This window comes from Nicotiana sylvestris, chromosome 5, assembly GCF_000393655.2.
Source record: "Nicotiana sylvestris chromosome 5, ASM39365v2, whole genome shotgun sequence".
Lineage (NCBI taxonomy): Eukaryota > Viridiplantae > Streptophyta > Magnoliopsida > Solanales > Solanaceae > Nicotiana > Nicotiana sylvestris.
In genome coordinates, this window is record NC_091061.1 from 138,024,386 (window position 1) to 138,037,777 (window position 13,392).

The following is a 13,392-nucleotide window of genomic DNA, read 5'->3' on the forward strand; positions in this document are numbered from 1 at the left end:
GGATTATTAGGAGAATTGGGAGTGAAAGTGCAGAAGCCAATACATCTACATTGTGATAGCAAAGCTGCGATACAAATAGCAGCAAATCCTATCTTTCATGAAAGGACAAAACATATAGAAATCGATTGTCATTTTGTAAGAGAAAGAATCAAGGCATGCTTGATCACTGCCAACTACATTCCTTCCAGGCAACAACTAGCTGACTTGATGACAAAGAGATTAGGAACACTATAACATCAGCTACTACTCTCCAAGCTTGGAGTGTTTGATGTCTTTAACACTCCAGCTTGAGGGGGAGTATTGAGAGTTAGGGGTTAAAATGTAATAATAGGAAGTTGGGGGTAGTTAGTTGTATAAGAAAAATAGGTTGTTATATAGTAGAAATCAAATTTACTTGTACATAACCGGCCTTCTTCCTACTGCCAAGCTTGATCTTTCTCTCTCTAGATTCTTCCAATTCAATCAATGGAAATTGTTCTTCATGTGTCATGTAGTGTTTTAATTGTTCAATCTAGCTCAAATTAACAGAACGCCCTTTTGATCACTGACCTTCTTTTTTAAAAAAAAAAATAAAAAACAAGAAATTTTAAAGGGTGAATGAAACATGCTTAATCAAACACCTTCCCATTCCATAGCACCTATTTTGTGAAGAAATTTCTCTCTGTTTGGTTCTTTCTTTTTCTTTAGAACTTCTTTTTGTTTATACTTGGATGATAAGTCATTATAATCATTAAGTTTTTCAAGAGTTGCACGCCGAATTTTATCGCTAGACAAGCACACAGTGGTGCCCCCGTCGTGCTCAAATCCTAGGTCCGCCGCTGGTTGGGGGGGAGGGGGGGACTTTATCCCCTTTGCCCAGAAACCAAACAGGACTTGCAATGTTCAGGTTATTCACCAACCTTTGCTGCTGAAAACAGGTCTCGGAAAGAAGCAACGTAGTTAAAAGTACTAACACAATTTTTCTCCGTGCGTCTTTCCTTGTGAACCCTTGAAGCTTACTACCTCTCTTGTATCAAATCATTTCACAGCTTGTACAAACAAGCTCGAGCCAAAGTTACGCAAAAGTGCAAAAAACAAAGAAAAAGATTGAACAAAAGAAAAAGGATTTTCTTCAAATTGACACCTCATATATTCACAAAACAATGCCCTTGCCTTCACTACAAAAACTTTTACCCAGAGCAACGCCCTACCATTCCATCTTCTCTGGTAGATATATACCAAGCTTATGACTTCTATTCTAAATTGTAGAGCCTAAAAAATAACTTACCTGAAGGCATAAGCCTTATACTACGATCTTTCTTGCATCTCTATGGGGACTCATCGAGCAAAATTCACAGCTCGGAGCCCTCAGCTGAGTACTAACCTATGTCTAACCACTGTTCAAGTCACCAATCACCAGGAAAAAGAAACCCACCTACTAGTCCATCCTTGCTCTTCCAAGTTCGAGAAATGATCTCAATCTGCATTTACATCAGTCCTGAGAACTTCTAAAACTGTTGCATTGCAAAAGAAGCATCTCTCACAATTCAGGAGGTGTCTGGAAATGCAGCCTAAGCAAGAAACATGAGAACAGGGCACAAATTGAGCATTTGCTTGACATGCATAGCAGATGCAGCAGATGCTGTCATCATAATCTGTTTCGCCCCCATATCCTATTCTCTCAAATTCTACCACCTCTGACTGACAGATTAGCAGACTTGAAAATTTCTCCAGTTGCCTGATTTTCTTCAGATAATCAGCTCCCCTGAATAAGCTAGCCTGAAATTCGTGAAAAGAAAGTTAGAATACAGATTAGGCAACCCAAAAGCAATTACTATTGAAACCCTTAAAAACACATTCGCATACATAAGCAGTCACCAAAAACAGCAAATGAGCACAGAGATGTCGTTTACTTCAGGACTTTAGCTAGGGATATCTAATCAGAGAAGCAGAAAAAGCCACCTAATCTTGGGATCTTCAATGCAAAATTACCTCATGGAGGCCTAGGTGATTTCTCCCTCTATCCCTCCCTTAGTTTTCTGCTTTTTCATTGCCAAATCTAAAATCATAGTACCCAGAAAAACAAAAACAGAAGCAATTTCGTTGGCTCTAAACCCATTTTTCATACCAGTGTGAAACTGGAAGTAGCCTAGGGAATTATCAAATTAATGAAGTGGAATAGCGACTAACCCAATTGTACTCCAAAAGATACTGAAATCCAGAGACTACAGTATCAGGGCAGTCCATACTGGCAAAAATCCCAACCATGTCATTCTGCCCAGTTTCTGGTTCCCTGCTAGCATCGATCAAATTAAGAATGATTCCAGCAAGGGGTGCTAAAATCATCCCTTTATTGACTTTCTCTGGGGACTGACCTGGACGCCTTAGGAATCTGCAAGAATAACACAACTGAATACCAAAAACAACTGAAGGAAACAACACAAAAACACACACACAGAGAAAAGGGCTCAATAGTCAATACCATGTTAACAGGCAAACATCTCGTTTTGATAAAAATAAATGCAAAGAACCAACTATATTTTGATAATGCAGGACTAAGATGAAGGCAAGCACAGAATTTTTTAAGTCAAATGCAAGTCTGCAAATTGAAAGTTATTTTTTCCTAGTCAGAAGTATCAGGTTTCACTCCTTTCTCCTAATATCAATCTCATTGCTCAGCCCACAGGGCTTTGATTCAAAGGTAAAGCAAGTAAAGCGTTAGATGTGCGATAAAGGCACAACATCAATTCGAACCATGCTGCTGATTAAGGCCTAGTATATAAATGGGAGAAGGGTCGAGGGACGGGCCCATACTCCACCGCGTTTCATTCCAATATGCGAACTAGCGATGGACCAGCTAAACCATAGGGATTTCTAGGTCATTGAGAAAAGGTATCAATCTCATTACTTGAGATGGTGGCTGCCAATTTACTATTTGAACGTGAGCCAACTAATTCAGAAAAGAAACGATCTCATAAAGGAGCAGCTCAACTCGTCCGGAGAATAAATCAATGTTTTCATTCAAATAATTCATCTTTGGTTGTTTCGGAGACAGAAACAAAATAAGCAGGAAAAATAACTCCATACTCCCTCACTCGAAAGATGCCTTATAAATATTTAATCAAAACACTAAAGGTGTTTAACATAAATGATGAAACTTACAGGTCTAAAAGATCAGGATCAGCTGCAGAAATTAAGTGGTTTAGTATAAAGACGATAACTTCAGTCAGCCTTCGCAAATTTGTATCTGCTCCAGAGAGAAATGCTTGAGGGATCTCATGGGTACAAAACTCCAACACCCTAGCAAGATTGCATGATAGGTCAAATATGACGCTGCATTTCCTTTGCTGAAACTCCAACACCTAAAAAGCACAATTGACACATTTTAAAAGAGACATAAGAAAAAAAAAACAGCAACAAAAGATTTCTTCAATCCATAAACTACTATTCCACCTGTGTAGACAGTATGTAAAAAGTCGCCTTCACTTAAAAACACCCCCCCCCCCCCCCCGCGCGGGTACTACAAATATCTTGTAAAACGTAGGTAGACACTCTAAACCTAGATGTGATGAAAATTAAGTTCTTTTTAATGTAAGAACTGTCGAGAATATTCCTTTTTTTTTTACATATTATACTAGATGACTTCGTTAAAGAAACCATGATTAGAATATCATCACAACAACACAACCCAGTAAAATCCCATTAGTAGGGTCTGGGGAGGGGAGGATAGAGTATACGCAGACCTTACTCCTATCCCGGAAGGGTCAAAAGCAATTCACTAAGTATACCCAAAAAAAAGTTTCCGGAGGCAAATAAAACATGCAGGGTTCAAAATCCTTTAATTTGTATCCATACTCTCTCATATGGAACACAACCTCTCAAACATATCAGAAAATAACAAAAGCTATTACCACGGGCAAATTAGAAATGACATACAACAAAAAGACAATGTAATAGAAGTCAATACACAGAAATTCCTCAGTGTGGTCAGGTGAAAAGAGATGGATAAGAGGAGGGAAAGTAAAAGTAGAAGGCTAATGTAATCCTTTGCTTGGTTAAAAGAGAAGGAGTATGAATATTAACTTTTCCAAAATACCTGAAATAGGACAAAACAGGACATCATTTTGGTGTACATAGCACTACCACAAAAAAAACGTAGGTAAATGATTAATCAATGAACTGTACCCTCTCTAGATCCCCTATTCTTCATTGATCCAAACATAAAAGGATATTAGATTCTCAAGGGAATAATACCTTGTAAGTTTCCTGCATCTCGCGAACCGAAACTGAGAATTCTGTCATTGCCCAGCTCAGAGTGTTGAACAAACGATTCAGAAAAGTAGAAAATAATTCTTCATCATGAATGCAAACCTCCCGCAATAATTTCTTCACATTAACAAAGCAGCAGAATTAGATCTACGAGCTACTCTAATTTTTTTCCTGGGAAGGAGGGATAAGCAGGATAAAAATGATAACTGTCAAGACAAAAGATAAATTATCACCAAGTCACCTGATATATAACTGATGAAGAGGAAGATGATTCGCCACGTTTTGATGAACCAAAACCTGAACCCTTGCACAACCGGAGAAGTATATTTGTTACAGGAATCCAAGATCTATTGTCAAAAGCAGACAGTAGTGCTTTAGGCATTCTCTGCGTTGCGGCTTCATTGCATTCAAAAGTAGCCAAGAACTCCTTGTACTGCACTAAGACAGAAATAGACTGCAGAAGAAGATCTCGCATCTCCGCACTGGATATCCTTGGATCATTGAAGTGGGTGACAGCGAAAGTAACCTGAAGAAGGAAAAATTAATAGCAAATACACGTAAAAGAAATGAAGCTAAATAATCTCGCACATAACAGGAAACAAGTACCAAAAGCAATCTAGCATCAATCATGTGGATCATTCCGGAACCAACCAAGCTATAGTACGAAAATCTTTTTGTCCAAAAACTGTTTCTTATAAATACTTCTCTTTTGTTACGTTAGCTTTAGAGGGTGTTGGTGCATTCTATTTCAGCATATTAAAATAAGCAACTATGCAAATACCACTGGCATTATAGACTTAGTCCTAAAAGTACCATAGAAAAAAAAGCATGTGTCTAGAGTGAGAGAGAGAGACGAATGAGAGATGGAGAATTGAGACATACAAACGATGTAAGTCCTTGCTTGAGAAATATTGTAGCAGGGACGAAAGGAGGGTCACTTTTACGAAGTACATGGAAGCAGTCCACCTGTCATTGCGACAAAAGAAAGGAAGATTACTTTCAAAAATTGTGGCAACTAACAAACCGACCAAATAAATGGCATGAAAATAGCAGGCAAAATATTTGCTAATGATGAGCATTTGAAAGCATAAAGCATTTTCCATATTTCTATGCCCAGAAATACAGCTACATATAGATAACAGTTTAAACTTTCTTCTCCAAGCTCTTCCTTTCTCTTTGCAGATCGGACATGAAAAAGAAAGGAAGGGGAAAAACAGAATGTACAAATACCACAATGTACATTATATACGATAAGTCAGGTTTGTTCGATCCATTCAAGCCCATTCCCCTAAAACTACCAAACACAGCAGCCTAGTAATGAAAGGTGCAGAGATAGAAAGGCAGATGGAAGCAAGGATGGCAGGAAAACGGTAGGCAAGAAAAAGTTTTTGGTTCACTTGGCTACTGTCTTTCACTAAAAGTTGTAGGTCCTTCTCGGCTTCGCTATCCACGCCTGAAGAAAATCAAGCGGCACTAGCAAAGAGGTAGAAAAAAATTCATGCTCAAAATAAAAAGTGCAGTAAAGCATATATACAAACGATGAGTCACTCTTTGATACAAGAAAAGGGCCAATTATGGTGGAGTTCCAAAATAGTATGCAGAGTAGGAAATTTTATTACCAAGGTTTCCAAATAGTACTCGGGAGTATAGATGAAGACTGAGTCCTCTTTGCTAAGAATTAAAAGCAACTGAACAATCCACATACATGCTGCATACATCCCCCTCTGCTTCCACCGAGAAAATAGAGAAACACGATACCTGTTAGATGATAAACAGCAAAAGCTAAGCTATACCTCCTTGAAAGCAGACAGCAGCTACTCATTTAATATGGAAAATATACTGATGCATAATAGCCAAAACATTATTTGGAAATACAACAAAACATGTGATGATCATATTACCAAGCACAATGTCTGACACAATCCATTACTTCTTCTCTGTATACGCTACGAGCCTCCTTCAGACGCTTTACATGTTCCCCGCAAATTTTTTCTCTGATCTGCTTATCAGTTTCTTCTAGAAGAGAGATTGACTGTGATTGCCGAGACATATATGATGACGCCTACAATTGAAATAAGAGAATCATTCAAATATGATGTGAATCCATGAAACGTGACAAGGAAGAAAGTGTTCTTCCGCAGCAATGAATTCAAGTGCCGTCAGAATGGAATAAGAAAAGAAAGGTTGATTCAACTGGCAGGACAGAACAATCAATAATGTTAACCAAAAATGAGGGAAAATATCAGGAGCCATGTCCTCACACAAGAGAGAAGCAGATAGAACTAGTTCCGCACCTACTATATCAATCAAGTATGCCTTAATCTCATATTTGAATGAATCCGTCAATTCCATATTTGCATGAATCCGTCATATGAATCCTCTATATCCACTCCGTTCAATTTATGTCCATTCTATTCGGTATCAGAGAATTCATCATAGTTAGACTAATTTTACACTGGTTGTCAACCTACCCAAATCCTGCCCCCACTATTTGCTAGGGCCATCAACCTCGCCACTATTTTGAAACCTACCATATCATGAAATACATTCTCATGAAGAGAGACAGCACATATAACTGATCCGACATCCAGCACTTGAAACATGAAATTCGACTTCTGGACATTTCCCTCAGGCAGTACACTATCAAACTAACATATAACACCTTAGCTAGGGGGACAACAAATATAGATGAGATCGCTAATCATTGCATAGGACATTAATTTCAAACAAGCAGGACAACTTAGAAACACGCGATCATTAATCATTAATCATATACAGGACATTATTTCGCAAGGCCAAATGTTGATCAGGTGGTTGCTTTTAATACTTTACTCGGGCCACAAAGAGGTGAAATGCATATCAAAGGCCACTACCTTAGCTTACGGTTCTGCAAAATAGCTTAATTAAACGCCACCAAAATAAATCCCTTCATTTCACGAAGTGCCAATGGGGAACAGCCAAGAGATCTAACTCATGGTGCCTTTACCTCATCTGCGCCACTCAAATATTATATGCAAAAAAGGTAGCTTAATCACTACATTTTAGTAAGGGGAAAATCTAGTCACCTGCTTGAAGTTAGGTGCAAGACCTAAATGATACAGCAAGAGCATGGCATCAAGTAGCTCCTCTTCTTTCAGTGTTGCTGAAGAAACGCTGTTCTCTCTGGAAACATATCTCATTTGCTGCATAGGACGGAAGCCAAAGTCTGATTCAGATTGGTCACTTGTACTTGGTTTATCCGCTATGTCATCGTTCAAACTACTGGTGCTGCATTCTGCAGCAACATGAGCAGACCTCTCACGAATAGAGCTGCAATGTCCCCGCGAACCTTTTGTCATGTGTCTGATAGGATCTTTTGATATTCTTGTAAAATCAGCATCATAAGTAGAGCAACAGCATGGCTTCTGCTTACTTAGATGTGTAACCCTATCTTCTTCATCGTCCATACACCCTTCTTCCCACCGAATCACTTCCTCCTGCTGCTCACTACTAATAGGATGGGACTTTGCTAGGTGATTAAATGAACCACCAAGCCTAGGAATATCAACCCGATGAGGATCATTCTTGAGAAACAAGCCTACAGGAAAATTTTGCTGGCCTCCTCTGTGTAGGAAACCAACATCAGATGCTCCAGAGTCCTTCATCCAACCACCAATGTCCCCAAAACCTTCAGACAAGAAATGGAGTATGACACTAAACACAGAAACAAGCACAGAATTGCTTGAAACACCAGGAGGCGGCAAATTTCGATCTGCACCCCTGTTTTTAAGTAGAATGTTTTGTAAAAATGTCCTGAATACAGAGCCAGGTAGCTGAGGAGGTGCTGTAGGTGGCATGAACTGCATTACCAGGCGGCAGAGGTCCCTCTGCTTCTCTTCAACCTGCAGAAGGAATAGGTTGAATTTGCTTGTGGATGAAGAAATATTTAACGAAATAGCAAGCCTTTCTAGACTTTCTAGTAGAAGGGATGGGCATATGTGATGCAATGATTCTTTGATGAAACATGATCAGCAAAAAATTGGTTGATGCACTTAGTACAGGAACCAAGGCAACTTTAAAAGCCAGCTAAACAGAAAAGCTGGGCAAAAAGATGATCCATATATGCACTAAAATCCATCATATCATCGTCCAAATGTATGATTAAAAAAGAGCAGCCAAGCAACTATAATATATTGAAGAACGTAAGACTTTAGCCACCCAAAATCATGCCGGACTAGGTGGTGCAGTATTGTTACTTACACAGCCTTATTGGGAAGATACGCATATAATTTAAGGAACTACATGGAAAGTTTGAATACAAATGACTAATGACTTGGTGTTTTTTATCTAAAAATGCCACCTTTTGCCAACAAAAAAACCAAGCAACATAAATAAGAATTGTCAAGGCTCCAAAAGGTTAGATTTCCTCTCTGTTTTTATGCGCGTCATGGAGTAATATTTTTACTTAGATGTCCAAAGCCAGCTTTATGGATGAAGATTCAGTACAATTTCCTGAGCAAGTCAACCAAAACTTTTTCTCTTTATTCTGACAGGTGCAACTCAGTGCAAAAACTGGATCAAGTAGGAGCGCTACAATTTAAGCCAAAGCTCTGGAACATCTGGCTGAAAGAATTGCAATAATTTCCAAATTGCTGGATGAATAAATGTTCCTATTAAACTTGATCAAGTGAGAAATATCAATTTTAATGGTCAAGTCATACTTTTGGCTGACAGGTTGAATTAGTTTTTAAATTGCTACATACAAAAATTATGGTGTTATTCCTCCTCAGCTAGCAGTTCAATCATAATAGTGAAACTGGAATACGACATCAACCATCAGCTGCTCCTTACATCGCTGACTACCATATTAAAGGATTAGAGCTTCCATTTCAACAAACAATATTCCATTCAGGTATCCTTTAAAGACATTACAGAACAAATGAGTCATGTTTAACTTGTTACAGGACCTTCTTGGAATACCCACCATCTCATTCAAGTATAACGTAGGAATATTAGACTAAGAGCCAACATGAGCATGGAACAGCATAGGATGAGGAGAGAAGCACATAAAATGCCAACATAAGTTCAGTTCCATTCACAAATAGAATACCTTGTTAATTGCTTCTGACAAAGCGGTTGTAGTCAGGACCAGGCTAGCCTCATTTGACATGTCCTCACACGAGCCAGGCCACCATACAGAAGGCATCAGACTTTGAAGATCCTGCTTGTTAGGACTCTTCCGCGACAAAAACCCTTCAAACAAATGGTCAAAATTTGAAGATTTCCACCACAGTATCATCATTTCTTCCCGCCTTAAGATGTGGCATGCCAAAGCCAGATATGTATATGAACCTGAGTAAGGACAGTCTGTAAGGCTCAACGGTGCTGTTTTACATAAGGTCGAAAGTGCACTTATAATATGTTCAAACAAAATTCTTGACTCTGAGAATTCTAATAAAGAATCGAGTATGCTGTCCAAACTCATATAGTCATGTGGAGGATGTATCCTAAAGACCTCCATTATCAGTGATAAAAGTGGGCCACAAGCTATGTACTTTGTGCTTCCATCTTCAGCAGCAAGTGCAGAGAATAACTCCTCGCATATCCCACGAGAGACAGGATGAGAAAGTTTTTCAAATGACACAAACCTTTTCAATCTTCGCAATTTCTCAACAGAACTGAACTCTGCCCTTCCCACACGCTGCATTTCAATTAGCCTTCCAAAACAATTAAGCAAATCAGTAGCAAGTGAACTTCTGGTTGGTGGAGGCTGAATGGGAAGAAAACCTTTCACTGGGTACCTGAAAGGAATTCCCCCGAAGTTTAACTCACAACGTTCACCTTGAGAAAGAGAAATTGCTGGATAATATCCCAATCCAGGTACCATCTTACGAATACCAACAAATGCTACACCAAGTGAAACTCCATTTCGGTAAAATGATATCTCATCACCATCCAAATCAATACAACATCCAATCACATCACCAACAACCCATGGCTGACCATAAGACTGAGCTTCCTTATTCCATTTACTGACCCTTTTTCCATCATATGCATATGAATCGTCAGCGTCACCCACACCCTTATGATCAGTGAATGGGCAGGAAAGAGTCGCCCAGCCTAGCTGTTGTATACCAGAAGTTTCAAGAGTTACTTCATACATCCATTTCCCTTTCCAGACACAAGCATTGGCCCTTGCACTGCTGAATAAAGAATGACTCTCCATGAGCAAGGGCGGTTTGACTATTCGAAGATCACCACATATGCTCGATTCTTCTATTTGAGTAACCTGATGTTTACAACCATCAGCAGCAGTCAAAACCCCTTCTCTTTTTCTCTCCATACCAGTCTTCATATTCATTTGGTACTTCAGGAATTCATTCTTTATGACTGAACGAACCACTTTAGCATCTATTGCACTAGAAAGTGGTTTGATAGATTTGTACGGAAGATCAAAGATGTGCTCAAGGGTTCTCTCCACAGATTGATCGCCAAAATCATCACAATACGAAATAAGACGAGTTTTCTGGGAACTCTCCTTCCTATTTTCGCCATTCAATACTACAGCCAACCCAGAAGAAAGGCCACCAATACGTATGCCGTCTTCTGCCATTAGCAAGAATAGTACTCCAACAGCAATCAATCTTCACTCGCCCCAACCGCGAAACAGCATCAAAAGTCTCCAGTCAAAACCGAGAAGCAGAGATATCAATCATTCAACTGCCCACCGAAAAATCCAAATCTCGAAATGGAAAGGAAACTAATCCACTGAATATTTCCCTAGAAGCAATAAAACTTACAGCTCCTTTCTCCTACAAAAGCAAAACAAACAAACTCAGAAAATTGATAAATAAAATATAAAGGCTCTAAACTCCAATTAGAATGAAATTTTGAGCTTTGACCTCCAGTTAATTGCACTTTACCTCTAATGATCGTTCAAACAGACTAAATACCTAATAGCAGTATTGTAAATACGATTTTGCATATTCTCATCTCACTCCACCGCTTAAATTCGAAGAAATCATAACCAGAAATCAAAACTTAAATAGTAGCAATGTCGAATTCAATTCACAATTCATACTGTACAAAATACCACAAAAAAATTAAAACAAATACGAATAAATAAATAGGTATAAGCTATCATAGAGGAAACAGAAATAACGGAAGTTCAAAATTCAACGCCAAAAAAAAACTGAAAATAGTAGAAATACTTACAGGTAAGAAGATACTATACATATAGAGCAAAGTGACAGGCTTTTTTTGCTTTAAGCTGTGTTGGTTCAAAGAAATAGAAGCGGCGGCTGAAGAACAGTGGGGTTATTCAAGTACGCCATTGATAAATGAAGAGAGAGAAAGCAGAAGAGTTTTTTTTTTGTTAGAGAGAGAAGAGGAAATGAAGAGTTGGGATTTGATTTTGATTTTGATTTTGATTTTGGTTTTGTTTTTTCAACTTTCTGTTTTGGGGTTTTTTTGTGTGTGTGTGTTTTGCTTGCCAAAAACTTGGGAAGTAAAGAAGAAAATGAACCTACAGCCTACGGGGAGGGGGCACAGACCATACGGCAATAACCCCCAACCCCTGGCGGCTACGAGCAGTGGTCAGTGGTGGCCCGAGTCATATAATTTTATTCAAACTTTACTTTTCATGAATAGTAATTTTATTTTTCTACGCTAATGGTATTGTTTGATGGTTAACACATAGAAACATTGTAATTCGACTTATATGGTATAATTTTATAATAACACTCATCTTTTATAATAATATTTTACTATAATGGTCAAGTTTTCTTTGAAACTAATATTTATATTATGTTCTTCGCTCTAAGAGCTAAGATATTTAAAATAAATGAGGTTGTTATATAAAATTTCACTGTATACTTATTTTGTTTTGTAAGAATATGATCAAACAAAAAATTAACGAGTTGAATTTGATGTCTATGATCATGTTTTATTCTCTTCATGAATAAAACTTTTAAGAATACACTGAAAAGATCTTGAAATTGTGATTCAAAATCATGGTGTTATGAACATATTGCCAAAGGAAAAAATAGAAAAAGGAAATGAGAATGTAAAGGATGACTATAGACCGAGTGTGGGGACTAGGTTCTTAACAGCCCAACTTGCCTTGGTCCTGTTCGGCGCGTTTCCTACACAAGCCCTAGGAGTGTATGGAAACACGTGGCAAATAAAAAGAGGAACTGATCTAAAATAAAGGGTGTTAAACGGGTGGGCCGAGGCGAGCTGGGTTGGGATTTTTTGTACCCGTACGGGCCATGGTCCTGGCCGGTTACGGGTTGGAACTTACCGGGTTTAACGGGTTCGGGTTCATCCGGGTAAAAATTGAACCGTAAAGGTTATGGGTTGAGGGGCCCGGCCGGATTTAGTGTATTTTTTAATTTTTTTTTTTTGTATTTTGTATAACTATTGTAAGTTATATTAATACTTTGTACTAATATAAAGAATACAAGGAAAATGGGAAAAATTGCATTTATAAATTGCAAGTGCTACATTTATTTCATAATTCAAACTTACAAATTGAAAGGTTTACATTTAACAACAAGTAAATTAACCAAAAAAGAGTAAATTCAAAGGTTTTGCATTGCCTTAGTAAGTTCTTCATAATCAATATGAACTGAGTGACCTTCTTCTAGAGTGTTAAATTCGGATGGGTTACCATGTGTTAATATATCTCCAAGTTCCTCGTCTTCTGGGCTATCAACATACGTCTTTGATTTCTTCGTTCCGATCTAATCCAATCTCTGAAACATATAAAACTTCCAAAGCATTGCTTCCCAATGAGTGACGGGTGTCTCCAAGTTGTTGTCTTGCTTGGCTAAATGCACTCTCTGATGCAACAGTTGAAATTGGCACATTCAGCACATCCCGAGCCATAGCGAAAAGAACAGGAAATTGCTTTCCATTCTCATGCCACCATCCCAACGGCGAAAATTCCTTTGTGCGAGGCTCTTTTTGCTTCTGCAAGTAGAATTGAAATTCATCAATGTTCCTGCTACTGGTTTGAGTGTTAGAAAATATAGAAAAAATATTAAAACTATCAAGGCATTCTTCATCATCCACAGTAGCAGAAGTGGTACAGTGCATAGTGTGATTAACATTGCCTACAGTACGAGCAGCATCATCAATTACATTTGCATAATAATTATATAA

The 13,392-nt window shown here is 38.3% G+C and overlaps 1 protein-coding gene across 1 annotated transcript; it reads right to left on the reverse strand.

Moving 5' to 3' along the window:
- Positions 1 to 1,086: 1,086 nt before the first annotated feature.
- On the reverse strand, positions 1,087 to 11,748 carry LOC104234881 (E3 ubiquitin-protein ligase RKP). Its single transcript, XM_009788516.2, has 11 exons — positions 11,443 to 11,748; positions 9,338 to 11,039; positions 7,314 to 8,129; positions 6,150 to 6,310; positions 5,868 to 6,006; positions 5,131 to 5,214; positions 4,490 to 4,774; positions 4,234 to 4,365; positions 3,142 to 3,341; positions 2,170 to 2,371; positions 1,087 to 1,758 (listed from the first exon to the last, which is right to left on the reverse strand). Exons 2-11 carry the CDS (start codon positions 10,838 to 10,840, stop codon positions 1,456 to 1,458), a joined length of 3,825 nt encoding a protein of 1,274 aa, XP_009786818.2. The 5' UTR covers positions 10,841 to 11,039; positions 11,443 to 11,748; the 3' UTR covers positions 1,087 to 1,455.
- Positions 11,749 to 13,392: the final 1,644 nt, after the last annotated feature.

What these genes read in the sequence shown, in the direction of transcription:
- LOC104234881 (XM_009788516.2), bottom strand. Translation starts at nt 10,840, where the DNA reads ATGGCAGAAGACGGCATACGTATTGGTGGCCTTTCTTCTGGGTTGGCT. An exon ending in AGTACTATTTGGAAACCTTG is followed by an intron (nt 5,215 to 5,867) that starts GTAATAAAATTT and finishes TCGCAATGACAG; the next exon opens with GTGGACTGCTTCCATGTACT. An exon ending in AGATGCAGGAAACTTACAAG is followed by an intron (nt 3,342 to 4,233) that starts GTATTATTCCCT and finishes TGTGCTTTTTAG; the next exon opens with GTGTTGGAGTTTCAGCAAAG.